At 52.5% G+C, this 24,122-nt stretch overlaps 1 protein-coding gene across 1 annotated transcript; it reads right to left on the bottom strand.

The window, feature by feature from the left end:
- Positions 1–524: 524 nt before the first annotated feature.
- LOC129134546 (transmembrane protein 145) lies at positions 525–20,355 on the bottom strand. The gene is made up of 9 exons (XM_077173139.1): positions 20,140–20,355; positions 16,973–17,047; positions 16,283–16,360; positions 14,739–14,825; positions 11,359–11,460; positions 7,017–7,101; positions 3,039–3,110; positions 1,933–2,001; positions 525–724 (listed from the first exon to the last, which is right to left on the bottom strand). The coding sequence occupies exons 1-9, from the start codon at positions 20,338–20,340 to the stop codon at positions 525–527; spliced, it is 969 nt and encodes a 322-aa protein (XP_077029254.1). The 5' UTR covers positions 20,341–20,355.
- Positions 20,356–24,122: the final 3,767 nt, after the last annotated feature.

Raw genomic sequence — 24,122 nt, 5'->3', positions numbered from 1 at the left:
TTTTCCCCCAAACTCCCCAAACCCCGAATTTGCCCAAAACCCCAGGAATTTGCCCCAATTTGCAGCATACCCAGCAGTTTGAGGGCGCCGTGCCCGACCCCGTCCCAGCCGTACTGGCCCCAAAATCGCCCCCAAAATTTGCCCAAATCTCCCCAAATTTTCCCCAAATTTTCCCCAATTTTTCCCCAAATTTTCCCCAGATTTCCCCCAAATTTTTACAAATTCCCAAATTTCCCAATTTCCCCCAAATTCACCCCAAAATCCCCCAAATTTTTGCCCTGAAATCCTCCCCAAAACCCCTTTAAAAACCCCAATTTTTGCCCAATTTTTACCCAAATTTTGCTCAATTTTCACTCAAATTTCCCCAAATTTTTCCCCAAATTGCCCCAAAAATTCCCAAATTTTCCAATTTTCCCCAAATCCCCAAAATTCACCCCAAAATCCTTCCTTAAAATCTTCCCTTGAGTCCCCCCCAAACCCCTTTAAAAACCCCAATTTTTGCCCAAATTTCACCCAAATTTCCCTCAATTTTCACCCAATTTTCGCCCAATTTTCACCCAATTTTCACCAAATTTTTTCCCCCAACTCCCCAAACCCCGAATTTGCCCAAAATCCCTGGAATTTGCCCCATTTTGCAGCGTACCCAGCAGTTTGAGGGCGCCGTGCCCGACCCCGTCACAGCCGTACTGGCCCCAGTAGACGCAGCTGAGGAGGAGGCTCAGAACTGGGGGGGAGGGGCACAAAAAGGGGGGGGAGGGGGGGGTGAGACCCCTCCCCAAATTCCCCCCGAGACCCCAGACCCAAATGACCCAAAAACCCCAAAAAAATCCCAAAAAAATCCTGAAATTTGCCCCAAAAACCTCAAAATTTACCCCAAAATTTGCCCCAAAAAATCCCAAATTTGCCCCCAAATGAAGCCCCCAGACCCAAATTCCCCCCTCAAAGCCCCCAGACCCAAATTACCCAAAAAGCCCCAATTTTACCCCAAATTTTGCCCCAAAAAACCCCCAAATTTCCCCCCCTAAGCCCCCAGACCCAAATGACCCAAAAATCCCCAATTTTACCCCAAAAATTGCCCCAAAAAATCCCAAATTTCCCCCTCCTGAAGCCCCCAGACCCAATTGAACCCAATGAAGACCCCAGACCCAATTCCCCCCTTAAAGCCCCCAGACCCAAATGACCCAAAAAACCCCAATTTTACCCCCAAAATCCCCAATTTTACCCCAAAATTTGCCCCCAAAAACCCCAAATTTTTCCCAGCTGAAGCCCCCAGCCCCAATTGCAGCCCCCAGCCCCAATTCCTCCCCTGAAGCCCCCAGACCCAATTAAACCCAATGAAGTCCCCAGCCCCAAATGACCCAAAAATCCCCAATTTTACCCCAAAATTCGCTCCAAAAAATCCCAAATTTTTCCCACCTGATGCCCCCAGACCCAAATGAAGCCCCCAGACCCAAATTACCCCAAAAAACTCCAAATTTACCCAAAAAACCCCAAAGTTTGCCCCAAAAAATCCCAATTTTACCCCAAAATTTGCCCCAAAAAACCCCAAATTTTTCCCAGCTGAAGCCCCCAGCCCCAATTGAAGCCCCCAGACCCAAATTCCCCCCTCAAAGCCCCCAGCCCCAAATGACCTAAAAACCCCCAAATTTACCCCAAAAAAACCCAAAATTTACCCCAAAATTTGCCCCGAAAAACCCCAAATTTTTCCCAGCTGAAGCCCCCAGACTCAAATCCACCCCTTGAAGCCCCCAGACCCAATTCCCCCCTCAAAGCCCCCAGCCCCAAATAAACCAAAAATCCCCAAATTTACCCAAAAACCCCCAATTTTACCCCAAAATTCGCCCCAAAAAACCCCAAATTTTTCCCACCTGAAGCCCCCAGCCCCAATTGCAGCCCCCAGCCCCAATTGAAGCCCCCAGCCCCAATTCTCACCCTCCAGGCCGGCGGCCGCCATGAACATCTTGTAGGTTGTGTGGAGCAGCTGCCGCCCCTTGAGCCGGTCTGGGGAGGGGGCGGGGCCTCAGAGACCCCTCCCCAAATTCCCTGAGATCCGAGACCCCTCCCCAAATTCCCTCCCCAAAAAAAACCCGAATTTTCAGGCCCCAAAATGACCAAAAAAACCCCAAAAAAACCCCAAAAAAACCCCAAAAACCCCCCAAAAAACCCCAAAAAATCCCAAATTTTGGGAGCTGAGACCCCTCCCCAAATTCTCTGAAACCGCCCGGGACCCCTCCCCAAATTCACCCCGAGACCCCTCCCCAAAAAACCCGGAATTTTCTGACACCAAAATGACCAAAAAGAGCCCAAAAAATCCCCAAAAAACCCCAAAAAAACCACCAAAAAACCCCAAATTTTGGGAGCTGAGACCCCTCCCCAAATTCTCTGAGACCCCCGAGACCCCTCCCCAAATTCCCCCCGAGATTCAGAGACCCCTCCCCAAAAAAACCCGAATTTTCTGACACCAAAAAGCCCAAAAAAACCCCCAAAAAATCCCAAAAAAACCCCAAAAAACCCCAAATTTTGGGCCTCGAGACCCCTCCCCAAATTCCCAAGACCCCTCCCCAAAAAATTGGAATTTTCAGACCCCAAAAATCCACAAAAAAAAACCCCAAAAAATCCCCAAAAAACCCAAAAATCCCCAAATTTTGGGCCTCGAGACCCTTCCCCAAATTCCCGAGACCCCTCCCCAAAACCTGGAATTTTCAGACCCCAAAAAGCCCCAAAAGAGCCCAAAAAAACCCCAAAAAAATCCAAAAACCCCCCAAAAAATCCCCAAAAAATCCCAAAAAAACCCCAAAAACCCCCAAATTTTGGGCCTTGAGACCCCTCCCCAAATTCCCCGGGACCCCTCCCCAAATTCCCCCCTCGAGACCCCTCCCAAAAATCCCCAAAAAATCCCAAAAACCCCCAAAAAATCCCCCAAAAATCCCCAAAAAATCCCAAAAAAATCCCAAAAAAACCCCAAAAATCCCCAAATTTTGGGCCTCGAGACCCCTCCCCAAATTCCTGAGACCCCTCCCCAATTTCCCGTCGCTCACAGCCGCAGTAGCAGGAGAGGAGGAAGATGAGGCTGAAGATGAGGAGGAAGGTGATGTCGGTCTCCAGGATCCCTGTGAGGGCGGGAATTGGGTCTGGGGGCTTCCGGGGACCCCCCCGAGACCCCTCCCCAAATTCGGGGCGGGTCCAGGAAGGATCCACAAAAAAATCCGGAGATTTTGAGGCAAAAAAGGCCCGAAAAAGGCAAAAGAAGAGGGGAAAATGTGAATTTTGGAGGGGGAGGACACGCCCACAATCAGCAGAGGCCACGCCCCCAAATTAGCATAGGACACGCCCCCAAATTAGCAAAGACCACGCCCACAAATTAGCGGAGACACCGCCCCAAATTAGCGGAGACCACGCCCCAAATTAGCAAAGGCCACGCCCCAAATTAGCAAAGGCCACGCCCCAAATTAGAAGAGACCACGCCCCAAATCAACTGAGGCCCCGCCCCCAAATTAACCCTGAGACCCCGCCCCAAATTAACCCTGAGACTACGCCCTAATTTAACAGGGACCACGCCCTAAATTAACACAGACCACGCCCCAAATTAGCGGAGACCACGCCCCAAATTAGAGGAGACATCGCCCCAAATTTGGAGAGGCCACGCCCCAAATTAACCGAGACCACGCCCCAAATTAACGGACACTCCGCCCCAAATTAGCGGAGACCCCGCCCCCAAATTAGAGGAGGACACGCCCCAAATTAGCAAAGGCCACGCCCCAAATTAGGGGAGACCACGCCCCAAATTAGAAGAGGCCACGCCCCAAATTAGCGAAGATCCCACCCCCAAAATAGCAGTGGCCACGCCCCAAATTAGCAGAAACCCCGCCCCAAATTAGCAGACACCCCGCCCCAAATTAACCCGGAGACCCCAGACCCAAATTAGCAAAGGCCATGACCCCAATTAGCAGAGGCCACGCCCCAAATTAACCCAGACCACGCCCCATATTAATGGAGACCACGCTCCCAAATTATCAAAGGCCACGCCCCAAATTATCAAAGGCCACGCCCCAAATTAACCTAGACCACGCCCCAAATTAATGGCGACCACGCCCTCAAATTAGCAGAGGCCACGCCCCAAATTAGTAGAGGCCACGCCCCAAATTAACGGAGACCACGCCCCCAATTAACCCAGACCACGTCCCCAAATTATCAAAGGCCACTCCCCAAATTAGCAGAGACCCCGCCCCCAAATTAAAGGAGGACACGCCCAAATTAGCAGAGGCCACGCCCCAAATTAACCCTGAGACCACGCCCCAAATTAGCCCAGACCACGCCCACAAATTAGCAGAGGCCACGCCCCAAATTAACGAAGACCACGCCCCAAATTAATGGCGACTCCGCCCCCAAATTAACAGAGACCCCCGCCCCAAATTAACCCTAAAACCACGCCCCAGATTAGCAAAGTCACGCCCCAAATTAACGGAGACCACGCCCCCAATTAAACTTGAGACCACGCCCCAAATTAACGGAGTCCACGCCCCAAATTAGCAGAGACCACGCCCCAAATTAATTGAGACCACGCCCCAAATTAGCGGAGGCCATGCCCCAAATTAACCCTGAGACCCCAGCCCCAAATCAACCCCAAGACCCCGCCCGAAATTAGGAGCGGCCACGCCCCAAATTAACCCAGACCACGCCCCAAATTAACAGAGACCACGCCCCAAATTAACCTGAGACCACGCCCCAATTTAACAGGGACCGCGCCCTAAATTAACCCAGACCACGCCCCAAATTAGAGGAGGCCACGCCCCAAAATAGCAGTGGCCACGCCCCAAATTAGCAGAGACCACGCCCCAAATTAGCGGAGACCCTGCCCCAAATTTGGAGAGGCCACGCCCCAAATAACCCAGACCACGCCCACAAATTAGCGGAGACCACGCCCCAAATTAAGCCGAAGACTCCCCAAATTAGATGAGACCACGCCCCCAAATTAACCCTGAAACCACGCCCCCAAAATGACAGAGACCCCGCCCCCAAATTAATGAAGACCACGCCCCAAATTAATGGAGACCCCGCCCGAATTAGCAGAGGCCACGCCCCACGTTAACGGAGGCCCCGCCCAAATTAACCCTGAGACCCCAGCCCCAAATCAACCCCAAAAAAATCGAATAAAAAACCCCAAAAAATCCCAAATAAAGCCCCAAAAATCCCGAATAAAATCCAACAAAAACCCCAAAAAAATTCCAAAACCCCCCAAAAATCCCCAAAAAACCCCAAAATCCCCAAAATGCCCCAAAAAATCCAGAATTCCCCCAAATGAAGCCCCAGCCCCAAATCAAAGCCCCTGAAAATCCCAAAAATCCAAAATAAAGCCCCCAAAAAACACAAAAAAAAACCCCCAAAAACCCCAAAAACCCCCCAAAAAATCCCCCAAAATCCCCCAAAATCCCCGAAAAACCCAAATTAACCCCAAAATCCCAAACCGAAGCCCCAGCCCCAATTGCAGCCCCCAGCCCCAAATAAACTCCCCAACAAAAACCCCCAAAAATCCCCTAAAAAACCCAAATAAATCCAAAATAAAGCCCAAAAAAAACCCAAAAAAATCCCAAACCCCCCAAAAACCCCCCAAAAAACCCCAAAAAACCCCAAACCAAAGCCCCCAGCCCCAAATTGAAGCCCCCAGACCCAAATAAACCCACCAACAAAAATCCCCAAAAAAAACCCGAAAAAAAACCAAATAAATCCAAAATAGAGCCCAAAAAACCCCAAAAAATCCCAAAATCCCCCAAAACCCCAAAAAAGTCCCCAAAAAATCCCAAAAATTCCCCAAACCGAAGCCCCCAGCCCCAATTGAAGCCCCCAGCCCCAAATGAAACCCCCAACAAAAACCCAAAAAATCCCCAAAAACCCCCAAAACACCCCAAAAACCCCCCCAAAAATCCCCTAAAAAATCCCCGAAAAACCCAAATTAACCCTAAAAACCCCCCCAAAAAAACCCAAATTAACCCCAAAATCCCCAAATCGAAGCCCCCGGCCCCAATTGAAGCCCCCAGCCCCAAATAAACCACCCCAAAAAAGCCCAAAAAATCAAAAAAAAACCCTAAAAAAAACCCAAAAAACCCCCAAAAACCCCCCCAAAAAACCCCCAAAATCCCCCAAATGAAGCCCCCAGCCCCAAATAAAAAACCCCAAAAAAACCCCAAAAAACCCCAAAACCCCAAAAAAGTCCCCAAAAAACCCAAAAAATCCCAAAAATTCCCCAAATGAAGCCCCCAGCCCCAAATCGAAACCCCCAGACCCAAATGAAACCCCCAACAAAAACCCCAAAAACCCCCAGAAAAAACCCCAAAAAATCCAAATTAACCCTAAAAAAAACCCCCAAAAAATCCCAAAACCCCCCAAAACCCCAAAAAAGTCCCCAAAAAATCCCAAAAATTCCCCAAACCGAAGCCCCCAGCCCCAATTGAAGCCCCTAGCCCCAAATCAAAGTCCCTGAAAATCCCAAAAAATCCAAAATAAAGCCCCCAAAACACCCCAAAAAACCCCCAAAAAATCCCCTAAAAAATCCCCGAAAAACCCAAATTAACCCTAAAAACCCCCCCCCAAAAAACCCAAATTAACCCCAAAATCCCCAAATCGAAGCCCCCGGCCCCAATTGAAGCCCCCAGCCCCAATAAATCCCCCAAAAAATCGAACAAAAAACCCCAAAAAATCCAAAATAAAGCCCCAAAAATCGCCCCAAAAAAACCCAAAAACCCGCAAAAAATCCCCGAAAAACCCAAATTAACCCCAAAATCCCCAAATCGAAGCCCCCGGCCCCAATTGAAGCCCCCAGCCCCAAATAAACCCCCACAAAAAAACCCAAAAATTCCCCAAAAAATTCCCAAAAAAACCTCAAAAAACCCCAAAAAATTCCCCCAAAAATCCCCAAAAATCCCAAATTAACCCTCAAAAATCCCCAAAAAAACCCAAAAAACCCCAAAAAATCCCAAAATTCCCCCAAACCGAAGCCCCCAGCCCCAATTCCCCCGCACCGAACTCGTCGGCCGAGAAATGCCGGGTCCAGAAGGAGTCGCCGTTGGTCAGAACCATCTCGTACTCCAGCTCCAGCCCGCCGCCCTTTTGGGAGATTTTGGGGTAAATTTTGGGGTTTTTGGGTTTTTGAGGGTTTGGGGCATTTTTAGGAATTTTTTGGGATTTTTTTCGGAATTTTTTGGGGGTTTTTTTGGGGCTTTATTTTGATTTTTTGGGGATTTTTTTCGGGTTTTTTTCAGGTTTCCTTGCAGGGTTTTTTGGGGTTTTTTGGGGTGGATTTGGGATTTTTGGAGTTTTTTAGGATTTTCAGATTTTGGGGATTTTTTGGGATTTTTTAGGGATTTTTTTGGGATTTTTTTGGGATTTTTTGGGGCATTTTTTGGGGTTTTTGCTGCACAAGGAGTCGCCGTTGGTCAGAACCATCTCGTACTCCAGCTCCAGCCCGCCGCCCTTTTGGGACATTTTGGGGTAAATTTGGGCCTTTTTGGGGTTTTTAGGGTTTGGGGCATTTTTAGGAATTTTTGGGGATTTTTTTGGGAATTTTTTGGGGGTTTTTTGGGGCTTTATTTTGATTTTTTGGGGATTTTTTCGGGTTTTTTTCAGGTTTTCTAACAGCATTTTTTTGGGGTTTTTTTGGGGTGGATTTGGGATTTTTGGAGTTTTTTAGGATTTTCAGATTTTTGGGATTTTTTGGGATTTTTTAGGGATTTTTTAGGGGGATTTTTTTGGGGCATTTTTTGGGGTTTTTGCTGCACAAGGAGTCGCTGTTGGTCAGAACCATCTCGTACTCCAGCTCCAGCCCGCCGCCCTTTGGGGCATTTTTGGGGTAAATTTAGGCCTTTTTGGGTTTTTGAGGGTTTGGGGCATTTTTAGGAATTTTTTGGGATTTTTTTGGGAATTTTTTGGGGTTTTTTTGGGGCTTTATTTTGATTTTTTGGGGATTTTTTGGGGTTTTTTTCAGGTTTCCTTGCAGGGTTTTTTTGGGGTTTTTTGGGGTGGATTTGGGATTTTTGGAGATTTTGAGGATTTTAAGATTTTTTGGGGATTTTTTTGGAATTTTTTTGGGGATTTTTGGGGTGATTTTTGGGGTTTTTGGGTCACTCCCCCAATGCTCCCACCCTCAGCTCTGGGGGATTTTGGGGTGGATTTTGGGGCATTTTTGGGGTATTTTGATGGGGTTTTTTTGGGGTTTTTGGGGCATTTTGGGGTTTTTAGGATGATTTTGGGCTGATTTTTGGGATTTTTGGGGGATTTTTGGGGTGATTTTGGGGTGATTTTTGGGGTTTTTGGGTCACTCTCCCCACACGTGCTGAGCGCTCCCACCCTGAGCTCTGGGGATTTTGGGGTGGATTTTGGGACATTTTGGGGCATTTTGATGGGGTTTTTTGGGGTTTTTGGGTCATTTTGGGGTTTTTGAGGTGAATTTGGGGTTTTTTGGGGCGATTTTGGGGTGATTTTGGGCATTTTTGGGGTGATTTTGGGGTGAATTTTGGGGTGATTTTTGGGGTTTTTGGGTCACTCCCCCAACGCTCCCGCCCTCAGGTCTGGGGGATTTTGGGGTGGATTTTGGGCCATTTTTGGGGCATTTTGATGGGGTTTTTGGGGTTTTTTTGGGCATTTTGGGGTTTTTAGGATGATTTTGGGCTGATTTTTGGGCATTTTTGGGGCTATTTTGGGCATTTTTGGGGTGATTTTTGGGGTTTCTGGGTCACTCTCCCCACAGGTGCTGAGCGCTCCCACCCTCAGCTCTGGGGGATTTTGGGGTGGATTTTGGGGCATTTTGGGGCATTTTGATGGGGTTTTTGGGGGTTTTTGGGGCATTTTGGGGTTTTTGAGGTGAATTTGGGGTTTTTAAGGTGATTTTGGGCTGATTATTGGGATTTGGGGGATTTTTTGGGGATTTTTGGGGTGATTTTGGGGTTTTTGGGTCACTCCCCCCACAAGTGCTGAGCTCTCCCACCCTCAGCTCTGGGGGATTTTGGGGTGGATTTTGGGGCATTTTGGGGTATTTTGATGGTTTTTTTTTAGGATTTTTGGGTTCTTTTGGGCGTTTTAAGGTGAATTTGGGGTTTTTTGGGGGTTTTTCAGGTGATTTTTGGGGTTTTTGGGGTGGTTTTTGGGGTGAATTTTTGGGGTTTTTGGGTCACTCCCCCACACGTGCTGAGCGCTCCCGCCCTCAGCTCTGGGGGATTTTGGGGTGGATTTTGGGGCATTTTTGGGGTATTTTGATGGGGTTTTTTGAGGTTTTTGGGTCATTTTGGGTTTTTAAGGTGAATTTGGGGTTTTTTGGGGGTTTTTCAGGTGATTTTTGGGGTTTTTGGGGTGATTTTTGGGGGTGATTTTTGGGGTTTTTGGGTCACTCCCCCAATGCTCCCACCCTCAGGTCTGGGGATTTTGGGGTGGATTTTGGGGCATTTTGGGGCATTTTGATGGGTTTTTTTTGGGGTTTTTGGGTCATTTTGGGGTTTTAAGGTGATTTTGGGCTGATTTTGAGGGATTTTGTGTCATTTTGGGGATTTTTGGGGTGATTTTTGGGGTTTTTGGGTCACTCTCCCCACAGGTGCTGAGCGCTCCCACCCTGAGCTCTGGGGGATTTTGGGGTGGATTTTGGGGCATTTTGGGGCATTTTGATGGGGTTTTTTTGGGGTTTTTGGGTCATTTTGGGGTTTTTGGGATGATTTTTGGGGTTTTTTAAGGTGAATTTGGGGATTTTTGGGGCGATTTTGGGGTGATTTTTGGGGTTTTTGGGTCACTCTCCCCACACGTGCTGAGCGCTCCCGCCCTGAGCTCTGGGGGATTTTGGGTGGATTTTGGGACATTTTGGGGTATTTTGATGGGTTTTTTGGGGTTTTTTGGGTCATTTTGGGGTTTTTGAGGTGAATTTGGGGTTTTTTGGGGCGATTTTGGGGTGATTTTGGGTATTTTGGGGGATTTTTGGGGTGATTTTTGGGGTTTTTGGGTCACTCCCCCCACACGTGCTGAGCGCTCCCGCCCTCAGCTCTGGGGATTTTGGGGTGGATTTTGGGACATTTTGGGGCATTTTGATGGGGTTTTTTTGGGTTTTTGGGGCATTTGGGTTTTTTAAGGTGAATTTGGGGTTTTTTGGGGCGATTTTGGGGTGAATTTTTGGGGTTTTTGGGTCACTCCCCCCACACGTGCTGAGCGCTCCCGCCCTCAGCTCTGGGGGATTTTGGGGTGGATTTTGGGGCATTTTGGGGTATTTTGATGGGGTTTTTTAGGGTTTTGGGGTAATTTTGGGTTTTTTGAGGTGAATTTGGGGTTTTTTGGGGGTTTTTCAGGTGATTTTTGGGGTTTTTGGGGTGGTTTTTGGGGTGATTTTTGGGGTTTTTGGGTCACTCCCCCAATGCTCCCGCCCTGAGCTCTGGGGGATTTTGGGGTGGATTTTGGGGCATTTTTGGGGTATTTTGATGGGGTTTTTTGGGGTTTTTGGGTCATTTTGGGTTTTTAGGATGATTTTGGGCTGATTTTTGGGATTTTGGGGGGATTTTTGGGCTGATTTTTGGGGTGATTTTTGGGGTTTTTGGGTCACTCCCCCAACGCTCCTGCCCTGAGCTCTGGGGATTTTGGGGTGGATTTTGGGACATTTTGGGGCATTTTGATGGGGTTTTTTGGGGTTTTTGGGTCATTTTGGGCTTTTTAAGGTGAGTTTGGGGTTTTTTGGGGGTTTTTTCACGTGATTTTTGGGGTTTTTGGGGTGATTTTTGGGGTTTTTGGGTCACTCTCCCCACACGTGCTGAGCGCTCCCACCCTGAGCTCTGGGGATTTTGGGGTGGATTTTGGGGCATTTTTGGGGTATTTTGATGGGGTTTTTTGGGGTTTTTGGGTTCTTTTGGGCGTTTAAGGTGAATTTGGGGTGTTTTTTCGGATTTTGGGGATTTTTTGGGGGTTTTTTGGGGTGATTTTTGGGGTTTTTGGGTCACTCCCCCAATGCTCCCGCCCTGAGCTCTGGGGGATTTTGGGGTGGATTTTGGGGCATTTTTGGGGTATTTTGATGGGGTTTTTTGGGGTTTTTGGGTCATTTTGGGGTTTTTAGGATGATTTTGGGCTGATTTTTGGGATTTTTGGGGGATTTTTGGGGTGATTTTTGGGGAGATTTTTGGGGTTTTTGGGTCACTCCCCCAATGCTCCCTCCCTGAGCTCTGGGGGATTTTGGGGTGGATTTTGGCCATTTTTGGGGTATTTTGATGGGGTTTTTTTGGGGTTTTTGGGTCATTTTGGGTTTTTGAGGTGAATTTGGTGTTTTTTGGGGGTTTTTCAGGTGATTTTTGGGATTTTTGGGGGCGATTTTGGGCTGATTTTGGGGGTTTTTGGGTCACTCACCCCACATTTGCTGAGCGCCACGTACCACCAGCGCTCCCGCACCGAGCGGAAGCTGCGGCCGCTGGAGCAGCTCAGGACCCTCCCCGAGACCCCCGGCAGCACCTGGGGAGACCCCAGACCCAAAATTCACAAGAGACCCCCCTGGGACCCCTCCCCAAAAAAAACCAAAAAAAAAAACCAAAAAAAACCCAAAAAACCCGGAGTTTTTAGAGCTTAAAATGGCCCAAAAAAAACCCCAAAAATGGCCTAAAAGAACTCAAAAAGAGCCTAAAAAATGGCACAAAAAAGGCACAAAAAAACCCAAATTTTGAGAGGTGAGACCCCTCCCCAAATTCCCTCAGACCCCTCCCCAAAATATCCCCAGACCCCTGAGACCCCTCCCCAAATTCCCCGAGTTTTCAGACCTCAAAAAGGCCCAAAAAAGGCCCAAAAAATCCAAAAAAAACCCCAAAAAACGCCCAAAAAACGCCCAAAAAAAACCCAAAAAACCCCAAATTTTGAGAGCTGAGACCCCTCCCCAAATTCCCTCAGACCCCTGAGACCCCTCCCCAAATTCCCCGAGTTTTCAGACCTCAAAGAAGCCCAAAAAGCCTCAAAAAAGGCCCAAAAAAACACCAAAAAAAACCCAAAAAACGCCCAAAAAAACCCAAATTTTGAGAGCTGAGACCCCTCCCCAAATTGCCCCGGACCCCCGAGACCCCTCCCCGAATTCCCTGAGACCCCTCCCCAAAAAACTCCAGAGTTTTCAGACCCCAAAAAGCCCCAAAAAAAGCCTCAAAAAAGGCTCAAAAAAACCCCCAAAAAACCCCAAAAAACTCCAAAAAACGCCCAAAAAAGCCCAAATTTTGAGAGCCGAGACCCCTCCCCAAATTCCCCTCAGACCCCTCCCCAAATTCCCTGAGACCCCTCCCCAAATTCGCCCTGGGACCCCTCCCCAAATTCCCCGAGTTTTTAGAGCCCAAAGAGCCCCAAAAAGCCCCAAAAAAGGCCCAAAAAAACCCCAAAAAAGCCCCAAAAAGCCCAAATTTTGAGAGCTGAGACCCCACCCCAAATTGCCCCCGAAACCCCCAGACCCAATTCCCTGAGACCCCTCCCCAAAATATCCCCAGAGCCCTGAGACCCCTCCCCAAATTCCCCGAGTTTTTAGACCCCAAAAACCCCAAAAAAAGGCCCAAAAAAAGCCTCAAAAAACCCCAAAAAACGCCCAAAAAACCCCAAATTTTGAGAGCTGAGACCCCTCCCCAAATTCCCTCAGACCCCTGAGACCCCTCCCCAAATTCCCCGAGTTTTCAGACCCCAAAAAGCCCCAAAAAGCCCCAAAAAAACGCCCAAAAAAGCCCCAAAAAACGCCCAAAAAAGCCCCAAAAAACCCCAAATTTTGAGAGCTGAGACCCCTCCCCAAATTGCCCCAGACCCCTGAGACCCCTCCCCAAATTCCCCGAGTTTTCAGACCTCAAAGAAGCCCCAAAAAGCCCCAAAAAAGCCCCAAAAAAACCCCAAAAAACGCCCAAAAAAGCCCCAAAAAACCCCAAATTTTCGCGCCGAGACCCCTCCCCAAATGGCCCCCGACCCCCGAGACCCCTCCCCGAATTCCCCCCGCAGCCCCCAGCCCCAATTCCCTGAGACCCCTCCCCAAATTCCCCAAGCTTTTATAGCCCAAAAAGCCCCAAAAAAGGCCCAAAAAGGCCCAAAAAACGCCCAAAAAAACCCCAAAAAACCCCAAATTTTGAGAGCTGAGAACCCTCCCCAAATTCCCTCAGACCCCTGAGACCCCTCCCCAAATTCCCTCAGACCCCTGAGACCCCTCCCCAAATTCCCCGAGTTTTCAGGCCCCAAAAAGCCCCAAAAAAGGCCCAAAAAGCCTCAAAAAAGGCCCAAAGAAGGCCCAAAAAAGCCCAAATTTTGAGAGCCGAGACCCCTCCCCAAATTGCCCCCGAAACCCCCAGACCCAATTCCCTGAGACCCCTCCCCAAAATATCCCCAGACCCCTGAGACCCCTCCCCAAATTCCCCGAGTTTTCAGACCCCAAAAAGCCCCAAAAAAACCCCAAAAAAACCCAAAAAACCCCCCAAAAAAACCCAAAAAACGCCCAAAAAAGCCCCAAAAAACCCCGAATTTTCGCGCCGAGACCCCTCCCCAAATGGCCCCAGACCCCCGAGACCCCTCCCCGAATTCTCCCCGAAGCCCCCAGCCCCAATTCCCTGAGACCCCTCCCCAAATTCCCTGAGTTTTCAGGCCCCAAAAAACCCAAAAAAAGGCCCAAAAAACGCCCAAAAAATCCCCAAAAAACCCCAAATTTTGAGAGCTGAGACCCCTCCCCAAATTCCATCAGACCCCTGAGACCCCTCCCCAAATTCCCCGAGTTTTCAGGCCTCAAAAAGCCCCAAAAAAACCCTCCAAAAACCCCAAAAAAGCCCCAAAAAAGCCCAAATTTTGCGAGCTGAGACCCCTCCCCAAATTGGCCCGGACCCCTGAGACCCCTCCCCAAATTCTCTGAGACCCCTCCCCAAATTCCCCGAGTTTTCAGGCCCAAAAAAGCCTCAAAAAAGGCCCAAAAAAGCCCCAAAAAACGCCCAAAAAAGGCCCAAAAAACCCCAAATTTTCGCGCCGAGACCCCTCCCCAAACGGCCCCGGACCCCTGAGACCCCTCCCCAAATTCCCTGAGACCCCTCCCCAAAAAACTCCAGAGTTTTCAGACCCCAAAAAGCCCCAAAAAAGCCTCAAAAAAGGCCCAAAAAAGCCCAAATTTTGAGAGCTGAGACCCCTCCCCAAATTCCCTGAGACCCTCCCCAAAATATCCCCAGAGCCCTGAGACCCCTCCCCAAATTCCCCGTTTTCAGGCCTCAAAAAGCCCCAAAAAAGGCCCAAAAAAAGGCCCAAAAAACCCCCCAAAAAACCCAAAAAAGGCCCAAAAAAGCCCAAATTTTCGCACCGAGACCCCTCCCCAAATTGCCCTGGACCCCCGAGACCCCTCCCCGAATTCCCCCCGCAGCCCCCAGACCCAATTCCCTGAGACCCCTCCCCAAATTCCTCGAGGTTTTATAGCCAAAAAAGGCCCAAAAAACGCCTCAAAAACCCCCCAAAAAAGGCCCAAAAAACCCCAAATTTTGAGAGCTGAGATCCCTCCCCAAATGGCCTGGGAAGCCCCCAGACCCAATTCCCTGAGACCCCTCCCCAAATTCCCAGGTTTTTTAGAGCCCAAAAAGCCCCAAAAAAGCCTCAAAAAAGGCCCAAAAAAATCCCCAAAAAACCCCAAAAAACGCCCAAAAAAACCCCAAAAAACGCCCAAATTTTCGCACCGAGACCCCTCCCCAAATTGCCCTGGACCCCCGAGCCCCCTCCCCGAATTCCCCCCCGAAGCCCCCAGCCCCAATTCGCACCTGGCAGCCGGACCAGGCGTACTGCGTGGTCAGGTTGATCACCTGGTTGTTCTCGGGCCGGATCACCGACTCCTTGGCCAGGCAGTCCTGGAGACCCCTCCCCAAATTCACACCCCAAAGGCACCGAGACCCCTCCCCAAATTCACCCCGAGACCCCTCCCCAAAAAACCCGAGACCCCTCCCCAAAAAACCCGAAGTTTTAGGGCCCAAAAATGCCCGAAAAAGCCCCAAAAAGGCCCCAAAAGAGCCCCAAAAACCCCAAATTTTGGGACTTGAGACCCCTCCCCAAATTCACCCCAAGACCCCTCCCCAAATTCTCTGAGACATCTGAGACCCCTCCCCAAATTCACCCCGAGACCCCTCCCCAAAAAACCCGAAGTTTCAGGCCCCAAAAATGCCCCAAAAGAGCCCAAAATGGCCCCAAAAGAGCCCAAAAAGGCCCCAAAATTGCCCCAAAAAGAGCCCCAAAAAATCCAAATTTAGGGACTTCAGACCCCTCCCCAAATTCACCCCAAAATCACAGAGACCCCTCCCCAAATTCACCCCGGGACCCCTCCCCAAAAAACCCGAAGTTTCAGGCCCCAAAAAAGCCCAAAATGGCCCCAAAATTGCCCCGAAAGAGCCCCAAAAACCCCAAATTTTGCAACTTGAGACCCCTCCCCAAATTCCTCCGGGCTCAGAGACCCCTCCCCAAATTAACCCCAAAGTCACAGAGACCCCTCCCCAAATTAACCCCGAGACCCCTCCCCAAATTCACCAACCCCAAAGCCCCCAGCCCCAATTACCCCCAGACTCCCTCGAAGCCCCCAGCCCCAATTGAAGCCCCCAGACCCAAATGAAGCCCCCAGCCCCAGGTGAAGCCCCCAGCCCCAATTGAAGCCCCCAAAGCCCCCAGCCCCAAATACCCCCCAAAAGCCCCCAGCCCCAGGTGAAGCCCCCAGCCCCAAATACCCCCAGACTCCCCTGAAGCCCCCAGCCCCAATTGAAGCCCCCAGCCCCAATTGAAGCCCCCAGCCCCAAATACCCCCCAGACTCCCTTGAAGCCCCCAGCCCCAATTGAAGCCCCCAGCCCCAATTGAAGCCCCCAGCCCCAAATACCCCCAGACTCCCTCAAAGCCCCCAGCCCCAATTGAAGCCCCCAGCCCCAAATGAAGCCCCCAGCCCCAAATAACCCCAGATTCTATCAAAGCCCCCAGCCCCAATTGAAGCCCCCAGCCCCAATTCCCCCCTAAAGCCCCCAGCCCCAATTGCAGCCCCCAGCCCCAAATACCCCCAGACTCCCTCAAAGCCCCCAGCCCCAATTCCCCCCCAAAGCCCCAAATACCCCCCCAAAACCCCCAGCCCCAACTGAAGCCCCCAGCCCCAATGGAAGCCCCCAGCCCCAGGTGAAGCCCCCAGCCCCAATTGAAGCCCCCAGCCCCAGTTGAAGCCCCCCGCCCCAGTTGAAGCCCCCAGCCCCAATTGAAGCCCCCAGCCCCAAGTGAAGCCCCCAGCCCCAGGTGAAGCCCCCAGCCCCAATTGAAGCCCCCAGCCCCAATTCGTACCTTGCCCCCCCTCCTGTAGACCGCGGGCCATTGGGAGGGGTCGTCGAAGTAGAGCAGAATGTTCTGGCAGCAGCGGGCCTAAAGTGGGGAGGGGGCCGGGGACGGGGGGAATTGGGGCTGGGGGCTTCAAATGGGGCTGGGGGCTTCAACTGGGGCTGGGGGCTTCAACTGGGGCTGGGGGCTTCAGGAGAATCTGGGGGAATTGGGGCTGGGGGCTTCAGTTGGGGCTGGGGATTTCATTTGGGGCTGGGGGCTTCAATTGGGGCTGGGGGCTTCAGGGAGTTTGGGGTTGGGGGCTTCAATTGGGGCTGGGGGCTTGGGGAGAATCTGGGAGAATTGGGGCTGGGGGCTTTATTTGGGGCTGGGGGCTTCAGTTGGGGCTGGGGGCTTCAGTTTGGGGCTGGGGGCTTCAGTTGGGTCTGGGGGCTTTTGGGGGATATTTGGGGGATTTTGGGTCTGGGGGCTTTGGGGGATATTTGGGGGTTATTTGGGTCTGGGGGCTTTAGGAGATTCTTGGGGTATTTGGGGCTGGGGGCTTCATTTGGGTCTGGGGGCTTTAGGGGATATCTGGGGTAATTTGGGTCTGGGGGCTTCGGGGTTAATTTGGGTCTGGGGGCTTTAGGGGGTATCTGGGTTAATTTGGGTCTGGGGTATCTGGGTTAATTTGGGTCTGGGGGCTTCGGGGCTGACCTCGGGGTACCGGAAGTGGAAATCGAGGCGGCCGAAATCGGACAGGAAACAGAAACGGGTCAGGAACACCCAGTCCTGCAGAGACCCCAGACCCAAATCAGGGACCCCAGACCCGAATCGAGACCCCAGACCCAAATCAGGGACCCCAGACCCAAATCAGGGACCCCAGACCCAAACTGGGACCCCAGACCCAAATCAGGGGGACCCCAGACCCAAATCAGGGAGACCCCAGACCCAAATTATGGGGACCCCAGACCCAAATGGAGACCCCAGACCCAAACTGGGACCCCAGACCCAAATGAGGACCCCAGACCCAAATGGGGACCCCAGACCCAAACTGGAATCCCAGACCCAAATAGGGACCCCAGACCCAAATGGGGACCCCAGACCCAAATTGGGACCCCAGACCCAAATGGGGACCCCAGACCCAAATTGGGACCCCAGACCCAAATCAGGGACCCCAGACCCAATTGAGGACCCCAGACCCAAATCCCGCCCCGAGACCCCTCCCCAAACCCCGCGGTTGCCACGGCAACGGCCGCGCTCTGCGTTTCCATGGCAACCGCGGGGGATTCATTTGGGGGGGGGGTCCTGAACAGCCCCGGGACCCCCCAGGGACCCCCCAAAAACACGGGGGGGGGGGGGGGGCGGTGTAATTTGGGGAGGGGTCCCGATGGAAATGGGGGGGTCTGATGTAATTTGGGGGGTCCGGTGTAATTTGGGGAGGGGTCCCGATATAATGGGGGGGTCCAGTGCAATTTGGGGGGGGGTCCAGTGCAATTTGGGGGGGGTCTGGTGCAATTTGGGGAGGGGTCCCGATATCAATGGGGGGGTCTGGTGTAATTTGGGGAGGGGTCCCGATGGAAATGGGGGGGTCTGGTGTAATTTGGGGAGGGGTCCCGATATCAATGGGGGGGTCCCGATATCAATGGGGGGGGTCCGGTGTAATTTGGGGAGGGGTCCCGATATAAATGGAGGGGTCCCGATATAAATGGGGGGGTCTGGTGCAATTTTTGGGGGTCCTGATGTAATTTGGGGAGGGGTCCCCATATAATGGGGGGGTCCCGATGGAAATGGGGGGGTCCGGTGTAATTTGGGGAGGGGTCCCGATGGAAATGGGGGGGAATGGGGGGGTCTGGTGCAATTTTTGGGGGTCCCGATGTAATTTGGGGAGGGGTCCCGATATAATCGGGGGGTTCCGATGGAAATGGGGGGGTCCGGTGTAATTTGGGGAGGGGTCCCGATGGAAATGGGGGGGGTCCCGATGTAATTTGGGGAGGGGTCCCGATATAATGGGGGGGGTCCCGATATAATGGGGGGGGTCTGGTGCAATTTGGGGAGGGGTCCCGATATAATGGGGGGGAATGGGGGGGTCTGGTGCAATTTTTGGGGGTCCCGAGGTAATTTGGGGAGGGGTCTCGATGGAAATGGGGGGTCCCGATGTAATTTGGGGAGGGGTCCCGATATAATGGGGGGGTCCGGTGTAATTTGGGGAGGGGTCCCGATATAAATAGGGGGGGGTCCGGTGTAATTTGGGGGGGTCCCGATGTCATTTGGGGAGGGGTCCCGATGGAAATGGGGGGGTCCGGTCAATTTTGGGGGATCCCGATGTAATTTGGGGAGGGGTCTCGATGGAAATGGGGGGGTCTGGTGTAATTTGGGGAGGGGTCTCGATATCAATGGGGGGGTCCGGTGTAATTTGGGGAGGGGTCCCGATATAAGGGGGGGGTCCGGTGCAATTTGGGGAGGGGTCTCGATGGAAATGGGGGGGTCCCGGTGTAATTTGGGGAGGGGTCCCGATACAATGGGGGGGTCCCGATATAAGGGGGGGGGTCCGGTGTAATTTGGGGGATCCCGATGTAATTTGGGGAGGGGTCCCGATATAATGGGGGGGTCCCGATATAAGGGGGGGTCTGGTGAATTTTGGGGGGGGTCCCGATGTAATTTGGGGAGGGGTCCCCATATAATGGGGGGGTCCGGTGCAATTTGGGGGGGGTCCCGATGTAATTTGGGGAGGGGTCCCCATATAATGGGGGGGTCCCGATGGAAATGGGGGGGGTCTCGTGCAATTTGGGGAGGGGTCTCGATGGAAATGGGGGGGGTCCCGGTGTAATTTGGGGGGGTCCCGATGTAATTTGGGGAGGGGTCTCGATGGAAATGGGGGGGTCCCGATATAATGGGGGGGTTCCGATGGAAATGGGGGGGGTCCCGATGTAATTTGGGGAGGGGTCTCGATGGAAATGGGGGGGGTCCCGATATAATGGGGGGGGTCCGGTGTAATTTGGGGAGGGGTCCCGATATAATGGGGGGGTCCGGTCAATTTTGGGGAGGGGTCCCGATGGAAATGGGGGGGTCCGGTGAATTTGGGGGGGTCCGGTGCAATTTGGGGGGGTCCCGATGTAATTTGGGGAGGGGTCTCGATGGAAATGGGGGGGTCCGGTCAATTTTGGGGGATCCCGGTGTAATTTGGGGAGGGGTCTCGATGGAAATGGGGGGGGTCCCGATATCAATGGGGGGGTTCCGATGGAAATGGGGGGGTCCGGTGTAATTTGGGGAGGGGTCCCGATATAATGGGGGGGTCCAGTGCAATTTGGGGGGGGTCCGGTGCATTTTGGGGGGGTCTCGATGTAATTTGGGGAGGGGTCCCGATATAATGGGGGGGTTCCGATGGAAATGGGGGGGTCCGGTGCCATTTGGGGAGGTCCGGTGCAATTTTGGGGGTCCCGATGTAATTTGGGGAGGGGTCTCGATGGAAATGGGGGGTCCGGTGTAATTTGGGGAGGGGTCCCGATACAATGGGGGGGGTCCCGATATAAATGAAGGGGTCCGGTGTAATTTGGGGAGGGGTCTCGATGGAAATGGGGGGGTCCCGATATCAATGGGAGGGGTCCCGATGGAAATGGGGGGGTCCTGATGTAATTTGGGGAGGGGTCCCGATATAATGGGGGGGGGGGGGTCTCGTGTAAATTTGGCGGCTCCCGATATAATGGGGGGGGGGGTCCTCCATTAATCAAATTAAATCAAATCAAATTAAATTAAATTAATTCCAATTAAACCAATCAATCCCCCCACCCAATCCGGCCATGATGATGATGGGGGGGGTCCCCAATCCCTTCTCCCCCCCCCCCCCCCATCCCCGAAGCCCCCTCCCCAAATTCCCCGCTGACCTCCTTGGTGCTGATGCGGCCCCGCACGTATTTGGGGGCGGCTCCCGCGGGCAGCAGCAGCAGCAGCAGCGGCAGCAGCACCGGGGAACCCCCCCGGGACCCCCCCGGCACCCCCAAACCCGCGGCGACCCCCGGGAGCCCCCCCGGGACCCCCAAACCCGGCACCCCCAAAGCCGGGATCGCCCCCGGCCGCAGCCCCATCGATCGCTGCCCGCGCCGGCCACGCCCACTGCGACACGGCCACGCCCACGAGGGGCGGGGATAAGGAGAGGGCGGGGCTAAGGCGGAGGCGGGGCTAAGGCGGGGCGGGGTTAAGGCGAGGGGCGGGGCTAAGACGAGGGCGGGGTTTAGGCGGGGGCGGGGCTAAGGCGGGGGCCGGGGTGGGGGGGATTTTGGGGGGAATTTGGGGGAGATTTGGGGCGATTTTTAAAGGGGTTTGGGGGGTCCTGAGTCGGTTTTGAGGGAGTTTCAGAAGATTTTGGGCAATTTTTGGGGTGATTGGGCAATTTTTGGGGTGATTGGGCAATTTTTGGGGTGATTTGGTGCAATTTGGGGGATTTTGGAACAATTTCTTTGCGGTTTTGGGGGTGATTTGGTGCAATTTTGGGGGATTTGGGGGGGATTTTGGGGGATTTGGGGCGATTTTTAAAGGGGTTTGGGGGGCTCCTGAGTCGGTTTTGAGGGAGTTTCAGAAGACTTTGGGCAATTTTTGGGGTGATTGGGCAATTTTTAAAGGGGTTTGGGGGCGATTTTGGGGGATTTGGGGGGGATTTTGGGGGATTTGGGGGCGATTTTGGGGGATTTAGGGGAGATTTGGGGCGATTTTTAAAGGGGTTTGGGGGCTCCTGAGTAGGTTTTGAGGGAGTTTCAGAAGACTTCGGGCAATTTTTGGGGTGATTGGGGGCAATTTTGGGGGATTTTGGAACAATTTCTTTGCGGTTTTAGGGGTGATTTGGTGCAATTTTGGAGGATTTGGGGGGGATTTGGGGGGATTTGGGGCGATTTTTAAAGGGGTTTCGGGGCTCCTGCGTCGGTTTTGAGGGAGTTTCTGAAGATTTTGGGCAATTTGGGGGGATTTTGAACAATTTGGAGGGATTTTGGGGAGATTTTTGGGGGTCTTGAGGCCTTCTTAAGGAGCTGGGGGTGTCCTGAGTAGGTTTTGGGGAGGTTTCAGGAGATTTAGGGCAACTTTGGGGTGATTCGGGGCTGATTTTGGGCAATTCTGGTTTTAGTGCGATTTGGAGCAATTTTGGGCTGATTTTGGGCACTTTTGGGGTGAATTTGGATGATTTTGGGGCGATTTGAGGAGGAGAAAGAGGATGAAGACTCCGAGGAGGACGAGCTGGAGCGGCCACACCCTGGAGCAAACGGGATCATTCCCTGTCCCAAAATCCAGGTTTTTCACCCCAAAAATCCCCAATTTTCCCACTGGTAAATGCCCCTTGCACCCGATTTGATGATGAGGAGGATGAAGGCTGCGAGAAGAACACGCAGCTGTCGTGGGATCGCCTCACCCTGGAGCAAAGGAGACGCTCCCTGTCCCAAATTTCGCATTTTTCACCCCAAAAATCCCGAATTTCCCTCCGGCCCCGCCCACACTCCCTCAGTAGCCCCGCCCCTTCAATAACCACGCCCATTTCTCCACTGAACCACGCCCACTTTCAATCCCCGCCCAATTTCCCGCCTCTTCTGGCCCCGCCCCCTCTGCTGGCCCCGCCCCCTCTCCCCCCCGCCGCCTCAGGAGCCGCCGCCAGCGGGTGAGGGGGGGAGGGGCCGCGCCTATCGCGGCTCTATCGCGGCTCTATCGCGACTTTATCGCCGCTTTTCGGCGCTTAGGGGAGCTCTCCCAGCGGCCCCCGCGAGCCCTCGCTGCTTCGCGGGGCCTGGCAGAGCCCGTGAGGCCTGCGGGACCCCGGCGGGCCCGGTGGGGGGGAGGTGGGACTGAGGGGACGCGGGAATCGTGAGGGGGTGAGGGGGTTCTGGGGGGTCGTGAGGGGATCGTGAGGGGGTGAGGCGGTTTTAGGGGGTGTTGAGGGGATTGTGAAGGGTCGTGAGGAGTTTTGAGGGGTCGTGAGGGGATTGTGAGGCGGTTTTAGGGATGCTGAGGGGGTTGTGAGGGAATAAGGCGGTTTTGGGGGGGCTGAGGAGATCGTCAGGAGATTTAGGGGTTTTTAGGCGGTTTTGAGGGGTCGTGAGGGGGTTTTAGGGGTGCTGAGGGCATCGTGAGAAGTTTTGGGGGGTCGTGAGGGGATGAGGAGGTTTTAAGGATGCTGAGGGGATAGTGAGGGGATGTGGGGGATCCTGAGGAGATAGTGAGGGGATTTTAGGGGGTCCTGAGGGGATTTTACGGGATTTTAAAGGGTCGTGAGGGGACGAGGGGTTCGTGAGGGAATCATGAGGGGATGAGGGTCTTTTAAGGGGTCGTGAGGGGATTTTCGGGGGTTTTAGGGGATCGTGAAGGGATTGTGAGGGGATTGAGGGGGTTTTAGAGGGTTGTGAGGGGATCGTGAGGCTTTGGGGGAGGATTTGGGGAATCCTCAAGGGCTTAAGAGTGAATTTGGGAGGTTCTAAGGGGATCATGAGGAGATTTTGGGGAGATTTGGGGGGTCCTGAGGGGTTTCAGGAATCCTGAGGGGATTCGGGGGTCCTGGGGGAAGGTTCAGCATCCCCACAGTCAGGTCTGGAGCATCCCGTTAAAATTTTAGGGGGTTTTTAGGGGTGTTTGAGGGGGTTTTGGGGTGTTTGTGTGATTTTTGGGGTGTTTCAGGGGGTCCTTGTGGGCTTTTGGGGCTTTCTTTGGGATTTGGGATCCCCTGTGAGCTTTAAAACCTTTTTAGCACCTCCCGGCCCCAATTCCTTTCCTTTTAACCCCAAATTTTCTCTTCCAGCTCCCCCCCCCCCCCCAGCCTGGAACCATGGGGGTCCCCGGGCGCTGCTTTTGGGGTTTTTTTGGGGTTTTTTTGGGGTCCCACCCCGGGTGGGAGCCGGGGATTGCAAAGGGCAGCGCCAGATCCTGAGGGGACCCCGCGGCTTCGTCACCGACGGCCCCGGCAATTACTCGGTCAACGGCAACTGCGAGTGGCTCATCGAAGGTGAGGGACCCCGAAATCCCCCGAATTCACCCCAAAATCGGCCTCGGCGACCCCGAAAACCCCAAAATCGGCCCCAAAATTCTCAAAATCGGCTCAAAAAACGCCCAAAATCCTCTGGGGAACGAAGCTTCCCTGGCCCTGTGAGCGGGAAGTGCGGGTGGATCATGGAGGGGGGGGGGGGAACCTCAAAATGTGCCCCAAAAACCCCACAGAGACCCCGAAAATGCTGAAATTCACCCCAAAATTGGGCTCGGTGAACCCAAAACCCCCCCTCGACCCTAAAATCCCCTCAGAGAAACCCAAAATCCCCTCAGAGAAAGCCAAAAACGGCCCCAAAAACCCCTCATACTTCAAAATTCCACAAAGAGACGCCAACATTTTTTGCGGTTTTTTAATAGGATTTTAAAATTTTTTTTACGGATTTGGGGGGATTTTGGGGTTTTTGGCATTTGGGATCTTTTGGGGTCTTCCCTGCCCCTTCCCCAATTACGAGTCCCTCACATCCACAAGATGGCGCCCTCCTCTTAAAGGGACCTTTATGGAATTTTAATGGGATTTTAATGGGACTTTTATGGGATTTTTGTGGGAAGTTTTAGGGGATTTTGATGGGATTTTGATGGGATTTTGGGGGAGGTTTTAGGGGTTTTTAATAGGATTTTTTTTTTGGACGGTTTTGGGCATTTTTTCTACTTTTTGCGTTCCCCCTGCCCCTTCCCTCTTACGAGTCCCTCACATCCACAAGATGGCGCCTTCCTCTTAAAGGGCCCTTTATGGAATTTCAATAGAATTTCAATGGATTTCAATGGGATTTCTATGGGATTTTTGGGGAAGGTTTTGGTGGTTTTTAATGGGGATTTTTTGGGGATTTTGGGGCTTTTTGGGTTTTTAAGT

The sequence above is a fragment of the Agelaius phoeniceus genome, unplaced genomic scaffold (assembly GCF_051311805.1).
Source record: "Agelaius phoeniceus isolate bAgePho1 unplaced genomic scaffold, bAgePho1.hap1 Scaffold_261, whole genome shotgun sequence".
NCBI classification, from domain to species: Eukaryota; Metazoa; Chordata; class Aves; order Passeriformes; family Icteridae; genus Agelaius; species Agelaius phoeniceus.
This window is presented reverse-complemented; position numbering and strand designations above follow the sequence as displayed.

What these genes read in the sequence shown, in the direction of transcription:
- LOC129134546 (XM_077173139.1), bottom strand. Translation starts at nt 20,340, where the DNA reads ATGGGGCTGCGGCCGGGGGCGATCCCGGCTTTGGGGGTGCCGGGTTTG. An exon ending in ACGCCTGGTCCGGCTGCCAG is followed by an intron (nt 11,461 to 14,738) that starts GTGCGAATTGGG and finishes GGGTCTCCCCAG; the next exon opens with GTGCTGCCGGGGGTCTCGGG. An exon ending in GGCGGCCGCCGGCCTGGAGG is followed by an intron (nt 725 to 1,932) that starts GTGAGAATTGGG and finishes CCTCCCCCCCAG; the next exon opens with TTCTGAGCCTCCTCCTCAGC.